General features: G+C 52.7%; 8 protein-coding genes and 1 non-coding gene across 9 annotated transcripts; 2 read left to right on the top strand and 7 right to left on the bottom strand.

Annotated features, from left to right (window-relative positions):
• Positions 1-117: 117 nt before the first annotated feature.
• On the bottom strand, positions 118-231 carry M406DRAFT_t40. The gene has a single exon. It is a non-coding gene; the product is annotated as a tRNA-Pro (tRNA).
• Positions 232-2,399: 2,168 nt separating this feature from the next.
• M406DRAFT_288299 (MFS general substrate transporter) lies at positions 2,400-4,691 on the top strand (the record flags this gene model as incomplete). Its single annotated transcript, XM_040918786.1, has 7 exons — positions 2,400-2,608; positions 2,700-2,871; positions 2,981-3,077; positions 3,213-3,421; positions 3,512-3,929; positions 4,010-4,099; positions 4,169-4,691. The coding sequence occupies 7 exons, from the start codon at positions 2,400-2,402 to the stop codon at positions 4,522-4,524; spliced, it is 1,551 nt and encodes a 516-aa protein (XP_040778267.1). The 3' UTR covers positions 4,525-4,691.
• A 342-nt stretch (positions 4,692-5,033) lies between these two features.
• On the top strand, positions 5,034-5,867 carry M406DRAFT_61249 (uncharacterized protein; the record flags this gene model as incomplete). Its single annotated transcript, XM_040924728.1, has 3 exons — positions 5,034-5,238; positions 5,354-5,710; positions 5,800-5,867. The coding sequence occupies 3 exons, from the start codon at positions 5,034-5,036 to the stop codon at positions 5,865-5,867; spliced, it is 630 nt and encodes a 209-aa protein (XP_040778266.1).
• Positions 5,868-6,028: 161 nt separating this feature from the next.
• On the bottom strand, positions 6,029-7,307 carry M406DRAFT_328392 (taurine dioxygenase family protein; the record flags this gene model as incomplete). Its single annotated transcript, XM_040920322.1, has 3 exons — positions 6,029-6,180; positions 6,290-7,003; positions 7,091-7,307. 3 exons carry the CDS (start codon positions 7,305-7,307, stop codon positions 6,029-6,031), a joined length of 1,083 nt encoding a protein of 360 aa, XP_040778265.1.
• Positions 7,308-8,030: 723 nt separating this feature from the next.
• M406DRAFT_345381 (Coatomer, beta' subunit) lies at positions 8,031-11,949 on the bottom strand. The gene is made up of 10 exons (XM_040922075.1): positions 11,636-11,949; positions 11,427-11,437; positions 11,303-11,348; positions 11,049-11,203; positions 10,736-10,931; positions 10,420-10,601; positions 9,510-10,353; positions 8,879-9,440; positions 8,384-8,814; positions 8,031-8,347 (listed from the first exon to the last, which is right to left on the bottom strand). Exons 1-10 carry the CDS (start codon positions 11,651-11,653, stop codon positions 8,249-8,251), a joined length of 2,544 nt encoding a protein of 847 aa, XP_040778264.1. The 5' UTR covers positions 11,654-11,949; the 3' UTR covers positions 8,031-8,248.
• Positions 11,950-12,356: 407 nt separating this feature from the next.
• Positions 12,357-13,995, bottom strand: M406DRAFT_355526 (mannitol-1-phosphate 5-dehydrogenase). Its single transcript, XM_040923195.1, has one exon. It carries the CDS (start codon positions 13,769-13,771, stop codon positions 12,584-12,586), a length of 1,188 nt encoding a protein of 395 aa, XP_040778263.1. The 5' UTR covers positions 13,772-13,995; the 3' UTR covers positions 12,357-12,583.
• A 3,897-nt stretch (positions 13,996-17,892) lies between these two features.
• M406DRAFT_39720 (uncharacterized protein) lies at positions 17,893-20,095 on the bottom strand (the record flags this gene model as incomplete). The annotated part of the gene is made up of 3 exons (XM_040924113.1): positions 17,893-18,288; positions 18,367-19,915; positions 20,007-20,095. The coding sequence occupies 3 exons, from the start codon at positions 20,093-20,095 to the stop codon at positions 17,893-17,895; spliced, it is 2,034 nt and encodes a 677-aa protein (XP_040778262.1).
• Positions 20,096-21,764: 1,669 nt separating this feature from the next.
• M406DRAFT_39108 (uncharacterized protein) lies at positions 21,765-21,929 on the bottom strand (the record flags this gene model as incomplete). Its single annotated transcript, XM_040924092.1, has 1 exon — positions 21,765-21,929. A coding segment is annotated over one exon (165 nt), but the record flags the coding sequence as incomplete, so codon positions are not given.
• A 978-nt stretch (positions 21,930-22,907) lies between these two features.
• Positions 22,908-23,626, bottom strand: M406DRAFT_321525 (uncharacterized protein). The gene is made up of 2 exons (XM_040919522.1): positions 23,278-23,626; positions 22,908-23,203 (listed from the first exon to the last, which is right to left on the bottom strand). Exons 1-2 carry the CDS (start codon positions 23,476-23,478, stop codon positions 23,171-23,173), a joined length of 234 nt encoding a protein of 77 aa, XP_040778260.1. The 5' UTR covers positions 23,479-23,626; the 3' UTR covers positions 22,908-23,170.
• Positions 23,627-23,949: the final 323 nt, after the last annotated feature.

Below are 23,949 nucleotides of genomic sequence, written 5' to 3'. Positions count from 1 at the left end.
ACTATCTGTTCCCTGCTAGACAGCTAGCTCATCATCTTGAAACAGACCAAGAGAGAAAAAGACAGGAGAGGGAAAAGAAACATGGCTGAAGGGAAAAAAAGAAGGAGAAAAAAGAATAGTCCGCGCCCGGGTTTGAACCGAGGACCTCATGCATTGTCAAGATCTCTCTTTGGAGAGACTATGGCTGAATAGCCCCCCAAAGCATGTATGATACCACTACACCACGCGGACATATTATCAAATGATTTGTTGCTGAAACACTTGTTACAGTGATACAACAAGGCTTGCTCGGCGTTGGTATAGCTGGCTAGCTGCTGGGCCCCTGGTCATGACTTCAGAAGTCAGCCAGCCACTTGCAACAATGGCCCACAGAAGGGGAGAACTTGTCCACCTGACTGCTCATGATTGGACCCATAGGAGGGCCTGAGACAAGTTCGACCCTGTTCTTTTTTACTCTACTTTTGCTTTCAACGGACAAATGTTATCATATCTTGGTGAGAATGCCTGTTGCCCAGATGTCCGCCCACGAGACGCATTTCATCTCTCACCTGTGGCTCTTATGTTCATCGCCATCCAGAATGTCCTTATTCATCCAATACAGACTGTCTCTCTATGTCTTCCTTTTCTCATCAAGCCCTCGAGATGAATGGAAGTACACATTGTGCCTCAAGTCTTGGGTCATTCATTTACAAGATAGCACCTCAAAAGACTCAACTTCACTCCAAGCCATGTATGGCTGCTGACAGAAAAATATCGGCATGGCCTTAGTCTGTAATTACTGACTTGGAGAGGATTTCACAACCATACCCAGGGTCCAGCTGATTTTAATCAATTCATGTCTGATACTGACCTTGTATCATTTGTAAAGCTGGTACTGTGAAGTCCAGCCAGTCTGGCAACTTTTAGAGTGTATGTTGCCGCAGAGACTTGTTGTGAAGTTGGTCATAGCAGACAGAATGATGGACAGATAACAATCTTGGCTCGAGACAATTGCAATGATTCTGCATAGGATGAAGGAAATCCGTGCGTTTAGACATAGGAGCTGTAGTCTATATGTGCTTGGGAAACTCGCACAATCAAACCATTGGATATAAGCTTAAAAAACCCCCCAGGTCTGAGAAAGTCCCTTGGCTGAACGAGTCACCACAAACTTGGAAGAGCGCTGGCTCAACAAGTCCACCTTTCTTGGTCCACATCCTCTTCAACCACCTTAGTTCAGTTTTGCTAAAGAACCGCACGCTCACTACCGATCAGCACAATTTCAAAGCTTGACCAATCCCCAAGAGAACAGTTTCGTTTTCCTGTCCCCCAGCACATTGCTATGAGATGGCAACGCACCTTGTTCAACCCAATGGCGGGGGCGATGCTATGATGTTCATACTATATGCTGCCAATATTTCCCACCTGACCAGTCTGCTGCCTCGCTTGGCAAGGCTGAGATCAAAATCGAATATTGCGTAGACTGTATGAACATGATCGACGAGTTTGCAGATGGGGTGGACTAAATACTAAACGCCCATGTCAAGGTCCCACGTCAGCAGCACCTAGAATTACTTGGTCTTGAGAGGATCCTACCCTTCCCATTGAGCTCGCGAGGCATGATAGATGAATAATCAGAGAGAACTAGCACTGAATTGGACATCCGAAAAGTACTCCCGGTTGTTCTTCCGCGGCCACCCCCCTCATCTTAGCTGGCACGAACCCATATTCTGTTGCTCGGCTGCTCATCATGTTGCGTCCACGGCACAGGGACAGGTTACATGCGATGGGACTGCACCAGCTGATCATGCAACTAATGAATCCATGATTCGTTCGGACGACAGGACCCCCCGGTAGATGGCCCAGGGCAGGGGATTGTTTTTCACGCCATCTCCAGAGGTGCGGTGCGGAGAAATTACACGGCATATCACAATCGTGGGTGCGGTGTGCATGCGTCGGCGTTTCCCCCTCACTGGGGCGGATCAACATGGTCGGATATAGCCTGTGTTGGTTTAGAGGGGAAAGAATAAGAGTGACGGAATGCCAAGGGTTTGCCTTGCCTTTTTGTCAGCCCACTTGGGATTTGCTCGTGGCGATTACTTGGAACTCAAGTGTGGGGGAAAATCTGGGGAAAAGCTGGGGGAGAGGAGCAGCGCCCCCCACGCTCTCTCCCCTTTTCCCTCTCGGTTGTTTTTGTTGTAGCTGGGGTCTCAATGGGGTGTGAAGGATGATCTTTCCCCTCACCAATGGCCCAACAGCTTTTATATCGTTGACGACGTTGAACCTGGGGCTGGTGATCCCTTTTGCTTTTTTTCCTCCTTCCGCATCCGACCTTCTCGTCTGTGATTTTCTGCCCCTTTCTCCCCTTTCTCGACATTGTTCTCTTTTTTCTTTCTTTTTCCTATCTACAAGCTGTTACCATGAGCAGCAAGATTGACGATAGCCCACGGGCTGAACATATCCAGGATCAAGATCTCAGCGGAGATGAGAATGTCGATCTCGAGACTACGGAGCATTTGCAGCGGCTGACGCCGGACGAGCTTGCAGTTGAGAAGAAGCTGAGGAAGAAGATCGATTTCAGGATCATGCCACTTACCGTCCTCATTTACCTCATGAACTACATTGATCGGTAGGTGTTTCCCTCCGTGTCCCAATGGAAGATAGCACTATTGTGTCCAGCAACGAAATCCTGCCAAGTTGCTTATAGATAATGTCCCCAGAAACAATTATGCCGCTGCTCGGCTTCAAGGGCTCCAGGACGACCTGGGGATGACCGACAACCAGTATCAGATTGGCCTCTCGACCTTGTTTGTTGGATACGTTCTCATGCAAGTGCCCTCAAACGCTTTGCTGAATTATGTTGGACGTCCGTCCATATACATTGGATTCTTTGTAAGAAAGCCGCTCCCCACCTCCAGCTCTTAGTTACAGCAGTCCAGGTAGCCGTCTGGCGAGACGAGACTTTGGGCAAGGAAGCGCTGCGGCTCACCATGATCAATAGACAACGATTTGGGGATTGGTCTCTGCCCTCACCAGCCAAGTCCAGAGCCCTGGTGGGATCATTGCCGCACGATTTGTTCTTGGTTTTGTTGAAGCCCGTGAGTAGTTTCTGTTTCCATCAGTACCTCATCACTGTCTGTTCTTTTCATTCTCTCCTTTCTCCTCCTCCCTCTTCCTCTCCTTGTCTTTCTCTCTCAACATTTGTGCCTTGACGACGTTCTAACGTGCAATAGCTTTCTTCGCCGGCATTCTGTTCTACCTCTCCAAGTGGTACACCAAAGAGGAACTCTCCCTGCGTATGGCCATATTCTATTCCGGTTCCCTCGTCAGCGGCGCATTCGGAAACCTGATCGCCGCGGGTATCTTGAATGGCCTGGCTGGGAAGCGTGGCTACGCTGCTTGGCAGTGGCTGTACATCATGGAGGGGTCAATCACCATCTTTGTGAGTCTACCTGTTCCCTTGTCTGACAACGTAAACATTCATGTGTATGTCTGCGCTTGAGTTCTGACATAAAGACTGCCTGTCCACCAGTTCGGCCTTCTCCTGATGCTCGTCCTGCCCGACTTCCCAGACACGTGGAACAGCCTTTCGGACGAAGAGCGCCGCGTCGCCAACCGACGTCTCGCCATCGAGGCCGCCGAGGCCGACATCGATGAGAAACACGGCATGTCGCACCTGCGCGGGATCAAGCTGGCCCTTCAGGATCCCAAGACATACCTTCTCGCTGTTGCTTATCACGGCCAAACGGGGGCGGCGGGCATTCAGAATTATTTCCCTACTCTCACCGAGACCGTGACGCCGAACCACATCGATGCTCTGCTGCTTTGTGCACCGCCGTATTTGTTCATGGTCATCTGGTCCTTTGCGCACTCGCGAGTTTCTGATCACCTCAAGAAGCGTTTCTGGTTCTTTGTGTACCCAATACCCGTCACAATTGTCGGCTTTATCCGTACGTTGGTCTCTTTCTGCTCTCTTCCTGTCTTTCCTTGCGCGTTTTTTCTTGTACTTCACTGCTGACCTTCACATTAGTGTTTATGACGACCAGCAGCTTCGGAGCTCGTTACTTCAGTCTCTTCCTACAGGTCTTTGTTTTCGCAATGAACGGCACGCTCTACGCCTGTAAGGAAGACCCTTCCGCCATCATCATATCAAGTTCCTATCCTGACTAATGTAAAATTATCACACCAGGGATCTCCTCCTCCATCCCTCGACCTCCCGCAAAACGCGCCGCCGCATTCGCCTTCATCAACTCCGTAGGCAACGCTGCCTCGATCTGGACCCCCTTTACCTATCGAGAGCAAGACGCCCCCTACTACCGACCTGCTCTCGGGGTGTGCATCGGGCTGCAGTGCATCGCCTTTGCCTGCGCCCTCGCGCTTCGCGTCCTCCTGCAGCAACAGAATAAGAGTCTGGCGAGGATGGAAGATGCTGGGGCCCAGCTCACAGAGAATGACACAAGGAAGCTGCAGCTGACGGCCGAGGTGGAGGGTATCAGTGTTGAGGAGGCGAGGAGCCTGCAGAGGGGATTCCGGTATTTGATTTGAGGGTGTGGCTCGCCAATGATGCGCCTTTCTACACATAGGCCTGGTTCAGTGTATTGTAGGAACCTTCGTATGATGTGTTTGGCTTTCCCTCTTATGTTGTAAAGAATTGAGGAAGACAACTGTAAAGAGAAAGAAGAAGAAAAAATGTCTTCGCTCTGGCGTGATTCATCACGTACTCAGTACTTATGAGGTTGTGCTTTACCACCTGCGAACAATATTTTAATCTCGTTAGTGTTGAAGGGCATCATTCCTCAGACAATCCATAGGAAAGACAATTTTCTACTGTTGTTGAGGTAAAATCTATCATCAGTAGCCACCTTGGTCAATTACCATAGGCATATATTATTTACTTGGTGACCGGGTTTCCCGAGACGGCAGAGCCGGGATCCGCTCAACCTAGTTCCGACAGGCCAGCTCAAATTTCCCATCTCTCAAATCTTCACTCCATCATTTTCAATTGCCTGTACACAAGGGACCTTCGCCCCAATTGCCCACTCCCACACGTCAAGATGGGTGTTTTCGAGGGTGTATTCCCCCAGTGGGCCTATCTCATCGGCTACAACACCGTGTCTTCCTTGTTGTGGCTCTCCATTTTTGTTTGGACGGGGCGGACAGCTGTGACGGACGGGCTGGGCGCTGTCTATCCCGCCGTGAGGACCCTCGTGCTCTTTGCGCAGAGCCTAGCGAGCCTGGAGATTCTGCATGCTCTCATAGGTAAGTACAGGCCCTTCCTCCTTTGTCACCTCACAGGACTCAAGTCGTGTTCCAATTCCTGAAAAGCACATCGACACCCCTCGCTGACCAAAAAAAAATATAAAAAAAAACCCAGGCCTCGTCCACGCCCCTGTTCTCACTACCTTTGTCCAGGTTGCAGGCCGCCTGACCGTCCTCTGGATCGTCATCGAGGCCTACCCAGCCGCCGCCCAGACTACCTTCTATACCACCATGGTCCTGGCCTGGGCGGCGGCCGACGTGGTGCGGTACCTGTACTTCGCCACCAGGCTCGTCGGCGGGCACCAGTACGGAAGGCTGATCTGGCTGCGGTACAGCGCCTTCTACGTGTTGTATCCGGTCGGCATCGCAAGTGAGGTTGGCGTTGTGGCTGCGGCTGTCTCGGAGGCTTGGAGGGCTGGGGATTCTGGATTTGCTTGGGGCTATGTTGCTGCAGCCATGCTCTATCTCCCTGGTGAGTTGTTCTTATTTTTACGTCCCCTCCCTCCTCTCTTAGTGCGTTGTCAATATGAGAAAAGACTGACGATGATGGGTGTCATAAAGCTGCGCCTACACTTTTCAACCACATGCGCAGGCAGAGACGAAAGGTTCTTGCTTCTGATAGGAAGTAAAACATTTATACCAATCTAGTTTTTGTAGCTGAAGAAAAGAAAAGAAGAAAATAAATTGGGGGGAAACGAATATTTCCCAATACTTCAATATCTCCACCCCTTCCTCCTCTTCCTCCACCACCACCATCACCATCATAATCGTCATGAGAACAGAAACAGGTTTAAAATGGGGACAGCCCAAGCGCCTCCGTCCTGGACGTGCTGTTCGGGTCGAGGAACGGCTCCTCACCAATACCGACTGCTCTGTTCCCGAATCTCTCACCCTGGTAATCAAACGTGGCGCTGTGGAAGGCACTCCTGTTATCCCAGATCGCTGCGAGTTTGAAGTAATCATGTCAGTATTCACAAAGCCGCTCTCATGTCGCTTGTACAGAAGACAAGGAGACAAGGAAACAAGAAAACAAAAGAGAGGGACCACTCACCAATATCGTTCTTGTTGCGCCACTTGAACCGGACCTGCAGGTCATGGTTGTCGAGGATCATCCGATAGAACTTATCTAGCAGCTCCCTGGACTCGTCGGCCTCGAGCTCATTAATCTGCTTAGGAAACCCGCCCAGCGCAAAGATACTCTTCCACCCCGTGACCGGGTTGGTCCGCACCACAGGATGCACCGCCGCCAGGTCCTTGCCGACGTTCAGGGGGCTGCCCCTGGGCTGCTCATAGATGACCACGTTCGGATCTCTCTCCGCAGCCCGAATGAACCCGTCGCCGATAAAAGTAGCCGTCAGCCCTTCAAAGAACTTCTGGTACGGCCGCGAGAACCGGTCATACAGCTCATACCCGCTCGCCCAGCAGGTATCGCCGCCTGTCTCGGGCAGCACCGTCAGCCGCAGCGAGGTGTAGTCTGCGGGACAGGGCTCGAACTGGATGTCAGAGTGCCAGCGGGCGGCGTCGTAGCGGCGCTTGTTGGGCTGGGCCTCGTGCTGGAACATCTTCTTGCGGGCTACAGAGCTGATGTGGCTGATCTCGTTATCACCCACGCCGAACTCGCTGGTGCTGTTGAGCACGGGGTGGATGTGGAGGGTTGAAGTCGAGGGCTTGCCCGAGGCCACGCCCAGCTTGTGGACAAATTGTTTCTGGAGCTCATTGGTGAGGTTGTCTTGGGCGCGGAAGAAGACCACGCCGCGCTGAGATACTAGAGGACCATTGTCAGCATAAGTGCTCTGATTATGTACAACAAGCATATCAACAAAGAAAAAGGGGAGATTGCAGAGGAACGCACTGGTGATAGCGAGGTCGCGGAGAAGTTCATCCGCGTTAGAAGCGTTGAGCACATCGTCAACGATATTGACGCCCAGGAACTCGCGACCAATGGCGGGTGTTGTGTCCTCGTAGGAGAAGTCCTTGAGCGCACCGCTGAGCTGCAGTGGTTTCGGGTAAGTCTTGGCCTCTGCTTGCGAGGAGTGGATGGGGAGATCCGAGGTGAGTCCTGGCGCCATGTTGATTGGTGAGGTGAATTGTTTCGAGAGGTAGTCAGCAGCCTTGTGTGTGTGAGTATGTTTATATATATTTTAAACTCTGAAGGTAGACCGTACTATGCAAAACTTCTTAGGTCACTTGATTCAAAATAGGGATTTGCCCAAGTACTTTCCAGTCAAAGTATTTGAATCTCGTCGTACCGAGGACACTGGGGCAGGACAACAAGACATAAAAAGCAAGAAAAAAAAGTAGACAACTAACTACGATACCTGAGCCCTAAATATATTTATCACAAACACTTTTTCCTCTTCTGTGTAAATCCTCATGTGGCAATGATCTGAGGTGCGCACTAATACATTGAGGGGTGTGCCGCCGCCCATCACGCAATGGTGGAGAGGATATTCGTAACCCGTTCATTCTCTCTAACCATCTCCGTAGAAATTTGGTGATAGCATACGCCCCCGCTCAGATCTCGGATGTCGGGAGCGGAGGAGAGGGAGAAAATAGACACTTCGCTGCCTGCGGGTTGTCGGATGTCGTGGATGTTGCTTTACATGGAAGGTCTAGTGCTATTAACTACGTGCGACCCTTTTGACTCGTCCACGCAAGGAATCAACAGGTCGTATCTCTCTCCAGGATCGGGATCCTGCGAGGGCGCATCATCCTTTGCTTCTATGCCAAAGAGGGTAAAGAGGCAATGATACCGACAGTCCTGTCTACTGGAGAGTGTGGCAAAATAGGGACAGCATACAGAGAAACGTTAGAAATTTGTATATGGGCGGAGTGCCTCAGCGACTTTTCTATCAACACCCCAGGCCGGCTCCAACATTTTCCCCCTCAGCATGCCTTGCTGCCCCCCGCGAGAGAAACTCCTCTAAAAGCTATCCGTACTCGGCCACATACCAAGAACCCTTAGACGTTGTCGGGCTGACGTTCAGGCCCCCACGGACAAAACCAAACACTACTCTTCCTCATCCTCGGCCTCCTCCTCTCCATTCTCTTCTTCGCCATCTTCAGCTTCTCCTTCCTCTTCGGCAGCACCATTCTCAGCCGCGGCAGGCTCGGCATCCGGCACCTCGACATCCTCATCACCCACAGTGACACCCTCCTTTTCTAGCCTCAGCCACTCATCCCACTCAGGGAAGAGATCCTCGTCGCCCTCTGCACCGGGAAGGCCAATCATCTTGGCGACGCGACCCTTTTTGTTTTTCTCGAGCGACTCCTTCCATTGCTTGACAACCTCAATTGTCGAGCTGGGCTTATATGTTTGAGAAAACAGAACAGCCTCGGCCAGGCGACCTGTCTTTGTGAGTGTCTCCACGCAGCCGTCCACATCGCCCAGAAGCCACTTGCTCGAGAATGCGATGTTGTGAACGCCAGCCTCTTCAGCCTTTCCTGCCAGGCTGGCCAGACCTTCTCGATCAGCGGTAGACGAGTACAGGAGGAGGAGCGAGCCGAGGTCATTTGCATGTGTGAAGCACTCGGCGGCGAGGCTGACATCCCAAGCTGCGAGGGCGGTATCGCCGACTATATCACACGTCAGTAAATGCTCATTGGGGATTGGGAACTGTAGCCAGGGAGAACTACTTACCAGTCTTCCATCGGTGCTCGACATTGGCCTCCTTGGCAAGCTCAAGAGCAATATCCAGACGGTTCAAGGCAAGGGCAAGTTCGAACTTGTGTTCTGGGTCTGTAGCAACCTCCAAGGCGAGCTCCTTGTGACCTTGTCCGTCCAGGAAGCGAGCAACTTTGTTGAGCTCGCCCTCTGGGACCGAAGGCAGCAGCTCTGAGGCGGCTTCGAGCTCATCCCGGAGCACGAGGGTCTGGTACTCAAGGACGGGGAGGGAGAGCGCAAAGGATGTCACGGCCACATCCTTGTCGCTGAGATAAATCCGAGAGTCGCGCTGGATATAGCCGAGAATGTACATGGGCTGGTCGAAGTGGGAGACGGTGTACGTCTGGTCGCCAACGAGGTAGTTCAGGCGGTTCGTGGAGTTGGTGTACAGGAAACAGTCCCCAACCCACTCTCCAGTCCTCACCCCCTCGCTGATGTCGGTAATGACCTCAAAAGCTGCCTCGACGCCGTCGTCATCGACTTGTCCAGCCTGCACACCCTCTTGATATGCTTCGCGGCTGAAGCGGAGGATGTAGCACTATTTTTTCCGTATTGTCAGCGGGCACACGAATACCTCCCAATCGATTACAATTTGACCACGACTTACCGTGTCCTCGCAGGCTAAAGCAACGAGCTCACCGCTCTCGCTCCAATAGACCTGACGCGGCTCAACCTCAATGCGTCTCACCAAGCCGCCGGTGGCCCAGTCAAAGAAGCTGATTCCTCCCTGACCCTTCACACCAAGCAGAACGCCGCCAGCCAGGCCGTCCGCCGGGAATCCGACGTCCAAGCCGCCCTGCTTCTCGACAAAATTTTTGTATACCTTGACGCTTGTCGCAGATTCCCGGATGGCAAAGTCGTTCGAGTTCTCCTTCGATGCCCAGACGAAGTCCAACGCGGAACCAAACTGCTTGTTGCGCCAGGCCAGGGCAGTGTACACGATGAACTCGCCATCGCCGCATACCGCCACGAATCGACCGTTTGCCGAATGTGAGAGCGTGGAAGGGTACACCTCACAGCTGCCAAGATCCTTGGTGGTGAGGTGAATAGGTGTGTTGTCCTTGGTCGCCTCGCCGCCTTTGATGATGGCCGACACGACTTCGTTGTGCTTCGCCCAGATCAGCTTGCCGGATCCATCCATGGACACCGCGGGCTCCTCGCGACCCAGTTTGACAACCACGGACCCCTCGTCGTATCCAACCGCAATCCCCTGCTTGCCCTTTTGATAGCTCACACACCAAGCACGCTCGAGGCCGTAGTTGAGACTCTGCTCGAAGCGATAGGTGGAAGCGTGCCATATCCTCAAGGTGCCGTCTTCTGATCCCGAAATGATGACAGGGAGTTCGGGGTGGTAGCAAGCAAAGCTCACGTTGTTGGTGTGGCCTTCGAGAGTAGCGATTAGAGACTTGGTAGTGTAGTCCCAGATCTTGACTGTGCGGTCATCACTCGTCCTGCGAAGAGTTAGACTCGCCCGTACCATCACGAAACAGTCTTGAAATTTCAAGGGGGGAGCTCACGTCAACAAATATGGCTTGTCGGAATGAGGATAGTAGTCAACGTAGTTGACGCCCTTTTGCTCATGTGCTTCGAGAGTAAAATTTGCTGTCGAGGACCCGAGTGACCAGATCTTGACCGTCCTGTCCAGACATGCGGATGCAAATGTGTTGGTATCTTTCGGGTTAATCGCCAGGAACATGACCTGTCCGTTTAGTTAGCATACACCCACGGCAAATCGAGACCTCATCAAGACGAGAAATTTGTCCCTGGGAACCCGCCACAGTCTTGTTACGGTCCCTTCCCACGCCCATACGCGACAGCCAAGGAAGAACCTACATAGTGCGAGTGTCCCTCAAAGGTCTGCTGGCACTTCCAGCCCATCTCCCAGTTCCACAGTTTGATCGTCATGTCGTCGCTGGCCGTCAACACGAAAGGCTGCGTAGGATGAACGCAGATCGCTCGGATGTAGTCGGGGTGCGCCTCGAAGCTCGCGACCTTCTCCGATGTGTTGTAGTTGTGGACCCGAAGCTGGCTGTACCATAGGGCGCTCACGTTAGCATCTTTTCCGGCTCTCCTACCGCCCTCTTCTGAGCCAGTGCGGTCCTCCACTGTATACGTATTAAAACCGGGTTCCCTCAGGAGCACTCACAAGTCATCACTGCCGCAGACTATCCAGTTCTTCCTCGCAATGAAGCGACCAGCTCGCACGGGAACGTCCGTTAGCTCAAATGACTTCACGGTAGTCTGTGTCTCGTAGCTCCATATGTAGACATGGCCGCTGTAAAGGGTTGTGAGAATCCATGGCTATTGCGGCGGCGAGATGTCAGCTTCCCATTCCAATCTTGATCTTTTTGCCCTGTTTTCGGAAGTGTAGATCGGTATGAAGGAATAGTCGAAGCGTACCTCGGTGGGGTGGAAGTCGATGCCCTTTACACGCTCGCTCCGGGCACTTTGTAGGTGTTAGTCGCCATCAATCCCTCCATGCTTCATCGGGCGTCGCGCTCCAAGTATCAAGGTCTGTACGTACAAGAGCTGCCTCTGTTCGTTGAGCGGTAATCTGTTAGCAATCATCTTCGTCCGGGGCACGCTAGGCATTGCGAAGGGAAGGTTGAGGGCAAGAGAGGTCGGCAAACAGATCCAGCGCGACAGTTGATGCCAACTGTGATGGTCCCGCACCAAACGCTCCCTTGCAGTCGAGTGGATTGAATTTCTGAGGCAGCCAGGGCCAAGACGCACCTTTACGTCCAACTTCATCTTGAACGACTGTGTCTCTGTAATTCGCTCTGGGCAGGGAGATCAAGTGCTGGTTAACGATGCGATTCGAGGTAGCGGTAGCGGGGCGTGTATTGTTGCCGAGCACGCTGACATCGAGAGCTGGCCCCTTCTTCGACGCTCGAGGAATCAAACTGAACGATCAGTGAGGACGGGCTCAGCCGTGTAGAAGACTAGGCGCAAGACTGTGGTGAGGACGGAAGTATTACTGGAATCAAGCGGTGGTGGTCGTTGTTGTGATAGATTGAATGGTGCTGCCACGTCTGGGTATATGTTGGTGTCCCCTGGAGCTATGCATCCAATTGAGATGTGGTCTCTGCTGGGATGCTGGGAGCTTGTTCAGCCTCGGGGTAAAATGTGGCCTCAGGCACATCAGGCGCCACACTGCACAGGCCACCTCTCACACTTGCACCAATGAGAGGCCCCTACAAACAAAAAAAAACGGAGACCTTTAGCCACCTCTCTTCGAACGAACGTGTATTTTGCAATATGCATTACTGCTCATTCTTGGACCGAAGCCTCACTTATCTTTCACTTGCAATCGGTTGACATAGGTTTGAGAGAATTCATCCAATGATGATTTGTTACAGATCGAGTATATGGGTCTTTTAGTGAGGCTACTATGTCTATGCGGATTGCAGCACACATCTGGTCACGATCACAAAATCTAGAAGAATCAAGCAGTATGATCAAGTTGTTTTAGAATTGGCTATCTCGCCAGTAGTCTGCTTGTTATCATTGCCCAGGTCATGCCTGGGTTCCAAGCATCAAGAGCCGTCAAAAAGGGTATGCATTTCCATGATTCCATCCGTTCCCGAACACCTGGCCAGTTTCCTTAATTCGCAGATCAAAACGCCAATGCATCATCCCTTCATCAAAATTGGAAAGACAAAATGTGACTGTCTCGAGGCCTTAGTCCTCAGCGTCGGCCTGCACCTTCTTCACGATGTCGACCACCATGGGGTACAGCTTCTCCGACTTCTGCAGGCCGCAGACCTGGGAGACGATCTCGTCGGGGCTCTGAGAGGCCATGATCTGGGCAAGCTCCCTGGACTCGTCATCACCCTCGATGTTCTGGAAGCGGAAGGCCATCTCGGCAGCATCAAGGAGGCCACTGCAGTCCTCGCCCATCTCAGCAAGGTGAGCAGCAGGGCCGATGAAGCGCTCCTTGCGGCCGAGCTTGCGCAGGGGGGCACGACCGACACGCTCCACGGCGTCTTCGAGGTGAGGGTTGCCAATGCGGGAAATGATCTTCTTGACGTATGCAGCCTGCTCCTCCTCGGTGGTCTCGTGCTTGGAGGTGATCAGGGTGGAAGTGTTGTCCAGGGCCTTCTTGACCTCGGCCATGATCTCCTTGTCTTGGAGGGCGTCGTAGACGGTGCGCTTCTTGCGGTTGTAGCCGTGGTAGGCGGCGGTGGCATGGCCAGTGTTGACGGTATACAGCTTACGCTCGATGTAGGGCTCGAGGTGGTCGACCCAGTTGATGCCGTCGATGGCAGGGTGCTGGCCCTCGAAGGGGAGCTGCTCCACAACCCACTCGTAGAACTTCTCGAGCTTCACATTGAGACCAGCATCGGGGTCCTGGGCGGGGACGATTCGGTCAATAGCCGAGTTGGCGTAACGCACGCGCTGGTTGTGGACCTCGAGAAGGTTCTCGGGGGTGTTCTTTGGGTCCTTGATGTGCTCAGCAAGGGCGGTGGTGGCGTTGATCATGTTCTCGCAGGCGATGACAGCCAGGGGCTTCATGTCATCAGAACGCTTCTGGATGCCCTGGGCGATGACAGGGGCAATGAACTTGAGGATGGTGGGGCCGACAGAGCAGGTGACAACATCAGCACTGGCGATCTCATTGACGAGGTCATCATGGTGAGTGCGAGAATTTATGGCACGGTAGTTGGTGATGATCTCCTCGACAGTGCCCTCAGTGCCGACCTCAATGACCTTGTACGACTTGGTGTTGTTCAGCTTGTCAACAACCTCGGGCACAACATCAGCGAAGACGACCTCATAGCCACTGTTGTGCAGGAAGCAGGCAACAAAGCCACGGCCAATGTTGCCAGCACCGAAGTGGACAGCCTTGAGGTTCTTGGTAGCAGCCATTGTATGTGTGTGATTGGGGGAAATGGAGGTTTTGTGAATTTCTTGTGGTGGGGATTGAAAGGATGGCGTCGTAAGGTCAGAGTAGTGACAACGACGTGGTTCAAAGGTACAGGTCTTGATGTTGACTTGGGTTTTGTTGATGGAGGTAGTAAAAGGAAGACAACGACGAAGGATAATCGACGTTGTTTAGAGAGGTTGGGAGATGTAAGGGAATAGTGGGTGATTTGGTGTGATGATAGACCAAGAAGGAAAAAGAAAAAAGTTGAGGGAGCGGATGGGCAACGATGTTTATATGGCTTAGAAGTAGGAAGGCCACAGGAGGGAGGGGCTCGCGAGTGGCTGCCCTCCCTCTCCTGCCTGTGCAGGGGGTGGCCCCTCGTCCCTGACGTCGACTGGGCTGGGGTTCCTGTGGGTCAATTGAAGTGGGGCCACGCCTGCCGTTATGCCCTGTAATTCCTTAACAAGCCACCTGGCCAGCAGGGTGGACAGGTGGGGTAGGTGCTAACAACTGCTCACCAAGACGCTGGTAGAAAGTGATAGAAGGCCTGTCCCTCGGCCCTTCTGGGTGGGTCTCTACATAAGGCCTGGAGGCCCTGGAGGGTATGACCGGCCAAATGCGTAGGCGTCTTTGAAACGATCGCTGGCCTGGCTCAGCACCAAAAAAGGCCGCCATCATCAGTCAACATACCACAGCAGTCCCGCCCATCCATATCACCCTCACGAAGCAACATCGCCTCCGATTGGAGCTTGTCGCTACTGCGTAGTTTTAGTGCCAATCTGAACATGAGATGGATTTGCAGTCATGGCATGGTAGACAGCCTGGGCAATCAAGTTGTAGTCATCGTGAGGCTTGTTGGACGAGTTCTTGTGGCTAGTCTTACGATTGTCAAGACTCGAGATGGCTAGTCGTTAAAAATATTTACAAACGCTGATACTATCGCTCGAAATGCCATGGAATCAGGTGTCCATTTCACGAGCTTTACAAGTATTCAGAGCCTCATCTCGGCATCTGAGGCAGAATTCGCCGAGATCTGGCCCGGAATGCTATCTGGAATGCAGCGAGATCTGGCCAGTCACCGGGAGGCGACCGAGGTTCATCATGAGATGCGGCAAAGAGTGGGTTCTGAACTGGTGTTGACGTTCGAGCAAATAAAGCTGCCTCATATACCCATCACACGAGAAACATATTGAGCGGCGGCCCTGTTCACGTACACTGCCCATTTTGTGTGCCCAGCAACAATAGAATTTCTCTGAGACAAGGCTAGTCAGCCGGACTTGTTACCATCCTCCCTGCCTGCCTCCCTGCCGCCTTTTAGACGGAGACTCTTGCGAATCGGAATCGAGAGAGGTTGATATGCGGGCCGATCCAGAAAACAGGACCGCACCACTGGGTTGCCGTGGGAAACCTCTGATCATTGCTTGTCTTGTCATGATGTGAGAGACGTGTGCTACTGTTTGGGATGTTCCTCAAAGCTGGGAACAGTCTTGCTCCATAGGTTTAGTTTCCCTTTGTCGGGAAATTTGGCAGTCAATCTTGACATCAACCAGCCAGCATCCGATGTACGTCACTCTCATGAATCACCCGAGGATTTTTAAAGCTCATCAATTTTGTCCTCATCGAAAAACTAATTCCTGATCACGCCAACTCGTTCTTAACTTTTGCTTCCCCAGATGTTCGCTTATAGCGCATGTGCGTCAAACAACGGAACCACTGGGGGAAACCTGCATTGGCTCACGGCAATGACGTCACAGCGCTTAAGGAAAACCTGGACCCTTTTTTCCCTTCTTGTTTAGCATTTCGTCCTTTCATGAGAGGTGTGGAAGCTCGGCTACGAGCCTGGACCAACTCCCACGTTCGCTCCTTCCCCGCCAACCGACGGTTACCATTTTCCCATTGGCGCTTTCTCCCACACTTTCCCCAGCCAAGCACCTCGATGCAGATCGCTGCCAGATGACGACAGATTTTCATGGTATTCAATGGTGATGCAGAAAGTACCCACAAACACCATCAAAAACGCCCTTCCCCTGAGTCATGCGTGTCCAAACTGTCTAGCCACGCCAGCTTGGATGCGGTGACTGCCAAAATAACTACTCACGAGGCCCTCACATTGCCTCATCATGCATGACCTGAGTATTGACTCCTGAAGTGGGGCTTACGGCTTCCTTTATTGGCCCGAGGCGTATCACAGTACCCACAATAGAGGCATTGATTATCCTGCAACCCGATCGTTTCGATCTCAACCTCTTTGCCGGTAAGTGCTTGTGCAACTATTTTGAACAGTCAGCGATGACGGGAATTACCTTCAGGCAATCGGTTGTCGTGGCTTGCTGGCCTCGGGATTGCTGGCCTGCTTCGCTGACTGCTGGGATTGTTTCAACACTCCTGGCATCTGCGGCATGTTCAGAAGGATTTCTAGCAACAGCTATTTCAGGATGGTCTACAAGTCTGACCGCCGGGTGACCCCCTTTGAGATGCTTATCAGAGCTCTATCGTGCTCAGCCCCGCCAGCGGAGAAACAGTCACAGCGTCGCCAAGACAACTTGGACGTTCTCGTGGCTAGGTCAAGCGGTATCCCTTTATCCTTATGGATATCATCCTTCTTGCTGAGTTGTCGATATCATGTCTGGATAGTGCAGCTTGCTGACCATCTGTCTTTCTCACAGACCGGACCAGACCAAGCACACAAGCAACCTCGTGTCGAGATGAGTGGCCGAACGGTGACCACGCACAAACAATGACCCCACCAAGGCATCCATCCCCCAAAATTTCACAGCCGCCGCCCACTCGCTACTGGTTGCCCACCATACTACCCCTCCCAGGTGAGAATAGCCAACCAAAAGACGTCGTCTAGAATCCATGCAGGTCTACTCTCTCTCTTTTGCTCTCTCTCTCTGTCCCCCTCCGGGTACTGGCCCCGCCAGAACATCCGATTTTGCTCTGTCTACTACGGTACTACGACCTCGCCGAAGACTCCATATACTCACAGTGTTGTTACCTCGTACGCTCATTCAGGGAATGCAGTGTGCAATGTATTTTTGGCGGGGTAGGCGGGCCGACCAAACAAGTCTCTCCTCGAGTTTCGCGGTGGGTCCTCGTTATCTCGTTCCCCATGGAGACTGCTGCAGTTTGAAGTGTTCCCGCTGAGCCGTGGCGGTCTCTGATTGTACGGCTCCATTCACGGCTCCGTTTCCCCAGAGGCCCACTCCCTCCGCAACTTCAACCCCCCTCCAAGTGCTGGTAAACGGACCGAGTCGGCTTGGGGGTAGGCTGGCTCTATCATCCACTCCACAGCATGGGCCATCCTCGATTCTGTGAAGCGCCAGAACGCGGCTTGATGTGCTCAAAATGGCTCTTTTCTCACAAGCTAATTCTGGCTAAATGCGATTTTGATGCTGTTAGTGGCGCGGCGGGCAATGTGGATTTCGCCCTTGATTGGGCCGAGTTGCCATGGTGAAGCCGGATTTGCCCGAGAAATCATCGTTCCGATTCCCTCTCTTCCAACCTTCACTGCCACCCTTTCGGCAACCCATGTCCCACGTCGGGTTTCACGATATGGCTTCCGGCATGTGGTTTCTGGGGGCATGTTCGATTAGGCACGTTCAATGGAGTGATAGAGCGGTACATCTTGGACCTTTGAAGGACGGAATATGTCTTCCATTGGACCATGCCCCAGAGTGGTAAGCCTCGGGTAACGAAATATCCAAGACATTACGCAGGCGAGATGCATGCACAAGTGAGCACCATGTGTCACGGCTTGAACCCCATCGAGTATCTACGCTTGCGCACCACTTTCACAAGACGGTGTCATCGGACCCCTCGTCTCTCGGCCCTTCTATGCATACCCCCTCGAATAGTAGTGTACGAGTATCCACCTCTCGAGCCTGCATAAGGGGGCTTCTTTGGAAGGCATTTCCCTGTCTAACTACAGCGATTCTCATGCTTCATGGAAGAGAACGCCGGCCAATGAGTTATGTTCGGGCCGGATATGGTGCTATCAATGGCGACGGCATGAGTCACTCGTTCCTTTTTCTGGAATGCGTATCTCCGGGCGAGCAGCACTGCTATCGCTAGAAGCAAGCAGCTTCCAGCTGGATATGTTTTGGCTACAAGTCTACTACTCTCAAGTCCTATTACGCGACTTGACAATTCCCTGTACGATCGACTTCATTGTTTCTCTGCTCTCCCACAGAGGCCAGAAAATACACACACAGGCGCTGAACCATACCCAGATGAAGGACATGACGCACCAACCAGTAAATCCCGCCCTGCTAAATTCCCACTCGCTGCCGAAAAATGTGAACGGTACAAGGATCAGCGCAACCGCCCAATAAATAATATTGAAGGCGTATGCGAGCCTCGTAGCTTTCCGTGCCGCCTCTGGATCCATCGGCTTCGAGTAGGAAGCTTCGAGGAAGTCCACGACTGCGTTGCCGGTGGGCACAACTGTTTCAGGCGCTGGGCTCGAAGCAGGCTGCTCCCTATTGTCTGAACCTTGTGTGGGCAGCCTCGGATCGGCCTTCTCGACATCTGCACCATTGAGGCCTTGGTTGCCTGTGACCCCATCCGCTCCAGAGCTAGAGCGCTCCAGTGGCACCCCGTGCAAGATCTTGTGCAGCCTGTTCTTGGCCTCGGGGTTGTGCTCAGATTCTGCAGCTCCCCATTTTGCGGGAAATGCGTAGCTCAACACGAACGCGGAGATGACGCCAGCACAACACGACGTGATGTTGCCCGCTGCGGCGTTAGTCACATCACCAGTCGTGTCTACGCTGATTGTGCCACTCCTCAGCTTGGTCACGACAAACCAGGCAATCATGCCCAGGCCCAGCCCTACCCACGGCGACACGATCGCCGCCGCGGAGGACATGGGTTCCCACAGCAGAATCATGCCTACCGGGATAGACGCGCCGCCCACAATCACACCCAGCACCGTCAGGACCCAGGTCAAGTTGATGCCCACGGCGTTGAGGACGCAGCAGAAGGAAGCCAGTACGACCGAGAAAATCACAATGCCGGCGTGGCTCATGCGCACCAGCTGGTCCGACGTCGCTCTGGGTTTGACGTACGTCTTGTACACGTCAAAGGTAATCAGGCTCGAGACGGCGATCAGCTCCGCGCTCGTGGACGACGTGACCGCCATGAACAACAGGAGAAGCATAAGCCCAGCGCCGCCGCGTCCCAGCAGCGCGATCGCCGCGGCGGGCGCCGAGAGGCCGCTCCCGTTTTGCGCCGCAGAGAGCGGGTCTGGGAATGTGGGGAAGGACGGGCTCGCCGTCAGCGCGGCGCAGCCGAGACCCATGGCCGTTGCGAAGCCAAATGGGATGCCGTACCAGCTCATGCCCCCGAATAGGTACGCCTTGACGCTCGTCTCTGGCCTTGAGGCAATCGCGCGCTGCCAGTACGCCTGGTCTAGCCACACGGTGCAGAATCCCGCGACGAGCAGGTCGATAGCGAAGACCAGCCCGTCGTTGGACTTGAACGTCAGATAGCTCCCCCCATGGGCGTTGCCCTCGATGGGCATGTTTCGCCCGGCCTCCTGCAACAGGTCGTAGAACCGGCTGATACTTCCCACCTCGGGATTGGTGGCGTAGATGCTGAACCCAAAGGTAAAGATGGCAATGAACAAAATGACTGTATGCGCATAGTCCGCAATGAAAGTCGACCGCAGCCCGCCGGCGATCACATAGGCGGCGACGACAAATGGGATCAGGAAGCACGCGCCGTAGACGTTGACGCCGGACAGGGCGGCGACGACCTGCGAGCCTCCCAGCACGAGGCACGATCCGACGAGGAGGTTCGTCGCCCAGGCGAAGAAGAGGTAGGTGAGGTGGTTAGCGCGCCCGTGGTGCGCGAGGATGATCTCGGGAAAGGTGTGGGCGCCGGGGGCCTGGGTCTTGATCTTGATGGCGATGAGGGCGAAGAGGAGGATCTGCGAGGAGCCCATGGCAGCGTACCACATCGGGCCGCCGATGCCGTACGAATAGGCGAACGTGCTCGACGTCAAGAGCGTGCTGCTCCACGTCCATGATGAGACGATGCCTGCGGCGATGAGACCTGGTTTTACGCTCCGAGAGGCCGTGTTAAACTCCTCGGATTGCTTTGTGGAGTATGATGTGTATCGGTTCTGCAGGTAGGTGATCAAGAGCCTGTGCGGCAGCGCGGTCAGTACGTAAATCCAGAGAAATCTTAATGTGATATCACCTATCCACGATCTGGGGTTGGTAAGAGGCAACTTACATGAGCAGAGCGAAGAACGCACCGATGCCCACGACAATGCCATATCCCACACCCTGATTCAGGACGCGAATGCCGCCATCGCCGGCCATGGTTGCGCTGCCCGGTTGTATGTTGCAGCTAGGCTTGAAGTCTCGGATGATACTGCCACACCTTAGATCGAAGCAGCCTAGGTCAATTAAGTTACAAACTCCTCTTCAGGCCGATCGAAGTGATCAGAAAGTTGTTGTTTTTTCTTCTTCTTCTTCTTCTTCTCCTTCTTCTTCTTATTTCTCCTCTTCCTTTCCAAGAAATACAGATCTCAAATGCGCAGATCATACAGCCCGATGCGCGCTGCAGACAATCAGCACAGATAAACCCCCTGCCTGGCCACTGCAGCGTCTGCAGTGTATCATTCTGCCGAAAGTGATCAACACACACGTCCCTTCTTATCAAGGTGAGATATGACAGCAGAGTAGTATTCAAAGATTCAGGTCTAGGTCAGTATTGGGTTTACTTTGTATTATGCAGCACCGTTACTGTGATCGACTCCATAGTGACGCATACCATTTGGACAGCTGCGTCGTATGAATAGTCGTGTAGCATATGAGAGTCTTTATCTTTTTTCGAGGGTTTGCCACAGCGACACACGACCAATGTTGCCTCGCCCGGGAAATGATTCTCACGACGTTGCGCATACTCTGATTTTCCCCAGAGTTTTCCTTAAGAGATGCAGCAGCTGATATAGTGGGATAGTCAAAGATCAAGTCGTGATGTGCATTCAATCGAAGCAGATAAGCAACCCCGTGAGAAACCACTTATGCTAGTATATCTGCCGCTCTTGCAGATCTCCGCCCCCCCCCCCATCCGACTGTGCGGGGCGCCACATTTCCCACGCAGCCGGGATCTCCGCCGACATAGCATCTGCATAACTTGTAATGATCTGGAGACCTTACCTTCGACTCTTGATGCGGTTCCTCCTTCATCACGCAGTTCTGATCGAGGCCTCGGCGTACCCAGGCGCAGCCCTTAGTTGGACTTTGAGGATTGCTCAGCAGGGACCTCCATACCACCCCACTCCAAAACGCGGAACTTTGTCTTGTCCTGCAGTCCCTGTCGGTCAAGCCCAATCTTCTTTGCCCAGTCGACTCGCTGGATTGCCCGGGCGACGCTGAGTCTCTTGCCCTTCCAGCGATCCCATTCAGCTAACCTCCCATCGGTCTTGACCCCTGCGAATAGCATGAAGATACGTCCGATGGTCGCGGGTGTCGGACTGACAGTAAGCTTGGCATCCTCGTTATAAACCTTCTGAGGAAGGAATGCAATAGCGATGTCGGAGTGGTTGCTGTGGTGCTTGTGGAAGTGTGGCATCCAGTGTGTCATGAACTCTTGACGCATGGCGGTGGTGAGCGTCAGATGATCCAGAGTGCTCTCGAGGTATTTGACAACGTCTGGAAATGCTAGAACGACCGACACCTCTTCTCTGAGCGCAGGGCTCGTGGGGGCGAACTCGAAGTCAGAAGTCTTCAACTGGCCGTATGGTGGCACAGTGTTGATGGCCTCCCAGTATAGATAGGTGTATTTTGTTCCGGTCTGATCGAAAATATAGCCATCTCGGTCGACGCCAACGTTCCAAGTGATTTTTGACTTGTACTTCATACCCCCTATTTGATTGACATATACAACAGGGTACAGGGCACTAAAGTCCCAGCCCTCGGAGAGTTCGACTGTGACCGAAGCTGCTTTGATGTATTCGGGCGAGAGTAGGTAGATGGCGGGCTTGCCGCCGACAAGTCTACGCAGCAGGTAAATCTGAGATCCATTCTGGATTCCGAAGTTTGAAAGTGGTACGCAGCCGTCCAGCTGTTTGCCGGAGAAGATGACTCGCTGTATCTCTGGAGGCATGCCTTCTCGCTCTTGAATCATGGATCGGAGGTAATCGAGATTGACGTTGTAGCTGGGGAGCTGGATGGTATACTTCGCACCTGTTGTGTACGCAAAATAAGCACGCGACTCGATGAACGGGGCAGAGATGACTAACCAGTCACGCTGGAGATGTGTACCGAAATTCCTCTACCATTGTCTGTAGCTTGATGTTGGAGGGATGAAGGTACCTCAGTGGCGGGTGCTTGGGAAGTACCACGTAGGGGACTGTCAGCTTGTTCTGAACGCACACCACCAGCATATCGCGAACGATTACATACCACAGAGTCTGGCCTCGACACGAAGCTCAGCATGATCGTGAACGGCGTGGAAGGAGGATTGGTCTAGGCCAACCTCGAAACTGGTCCACTCGGGTGTAAAGTGGAGTGAGAGGTTGTCATCACTGACGTTGGCCAGGACGGGAAACTGCTCTCGTACATTGGCGATCAGAAGTGCGTAGTTCTCTGGCTTCGAAACCAGACGGCGCTGATCGCCGTGAACGAGGACGAGGACAACTGCAAGATCTGCCATTTTCGATTCAAGGTGACGTGCTGCAGTCTTTAGGAAGACGATGAAGAAGAAGAAGAAGAAGAAGAAGAAGAAGAACCAAAAGAAAAAGTTTCTGTGATGGGGAAATGATCTCGCCCAACTTATTTGGAGGGAGTAAATGGAAAGGATTCACGAGTCTGGCGATTCGGGGAAAGTCCCAGCTGAAATTGATTGGAAAGACCTCGTACCTACAGAATTTACTGCATAGAGGAAAGGAAGGAAGGGTCAAAGGTGGGGAGAGTTCTGAGCCACTTCGTGTTTGCACCGTACCATAACATTTGATGCAAGAACGATGCGGCACAAGCCCCTCATGGGTCTTGCCCTTTCACTTGCAAAAGACGATTGGGTGGTCACATGACAAAAGTTTCTTGTTGCAAAGCTCTCCAGATGTGAAATTTTTTTTATAACCAAAAATTCTGCATCCTGTCTTTGGAATGCTGATACAGCATATTTCCAAATCATCTCTAACAATTGTTTCAGATTTCAAAATGACAAACAAAAAAGGATACAAATCCCATTCATCTGAATCCCCTTTGCAAAGACAAAGCCTTTTCTTCCCTGAACACCATAACGCCCCAGTCATACTCCAGGTGTAAACGATAGACACCCTGCTTCCCAAAAGCAAGTAAGGAACCATTGGTGTTGAAATTCTGCAATCGTCGACCAATTAAGTACACAGGCCGGCCGACCAACGCCACTACCCCGATGACCGTTTTCTAGACGCGAGAGTTCGTCGTGACGCCACCACCCTACGATGCATGAAGTCAGCTATAGCCGTCTATAGATGAGTTGATCGAGCACACGTTGTTGACGCAGTACTTACGAAGCCATATTTGTATAAGTATTCCTCGGCGTCCTTGGCCCTCTTGGCCTCGTAGGCCTTCCTCTTGGCAGCCTCGAGGTCGGCGCCATCAGCACTCAAAATCGAGCTGCTGGACTCCTGAAGCTTCGTATAACTCCGCGGTGCTTCCTTTTTCGAAGACGACTTGCTTGAAGACAGGACGTTGCGAAGACCGAAAGCCATGGTTGTTTCAGGTAAGAAGATTAATGGATAGGTGTTTTCGAACGCTCGCGATGGAATTCTGGCACTATGTATGATGAGAGCAGCTAAATAGGATCGATGGACTAAGGCTGTTCTAGTTTTGATGACCAAGGCCTTACTTATAGGATTTGATCGTGAACAGGACGACTAGAGATGAGCATGGTTTTCTACTACTTTCACATCTGACTGATTTGGTCTGCTGAGGTATGCTGCTGCCTGATCTCAATTTTCTCTGCCTGGCACCAGATTACGTTTGCCGTTGCATTTATGACTTGTTGTGGAATATTATGGCTAAGCCTCTCCTCCGCCGGACGACGGCGTGCAGTGTTCCCACTTCATTGGCTGTGAGCCAGGATCTATTTGTCCGTCTTACTGCTATGTTAGTGAGAACCACGTACTGCGATAGCATAGTCCGAATTCCGAGGGCGGTGCGGTCGGTTCTCAAACACACTG

This window comes from Cryphonectria parasitica, assembly GCF_011745365.1.
Source record: "Cryphonectria parasitica EP155 unplaced genomic scaffold M406scaffold_3, whole genome shotgun sequence".
In the NCBI taxonomy this organism is placed as follows: domain Eukaryota; kingdom Fungi; phylum Ascomycota; class Sordariomycetes; order Diaporthales; family Cryphonectriaceae; genus Cryphonectria; species Cryphonectria parasitica.
This window is presented reverse-complemented; position numbering and strand designations above follow the sequence as displayed.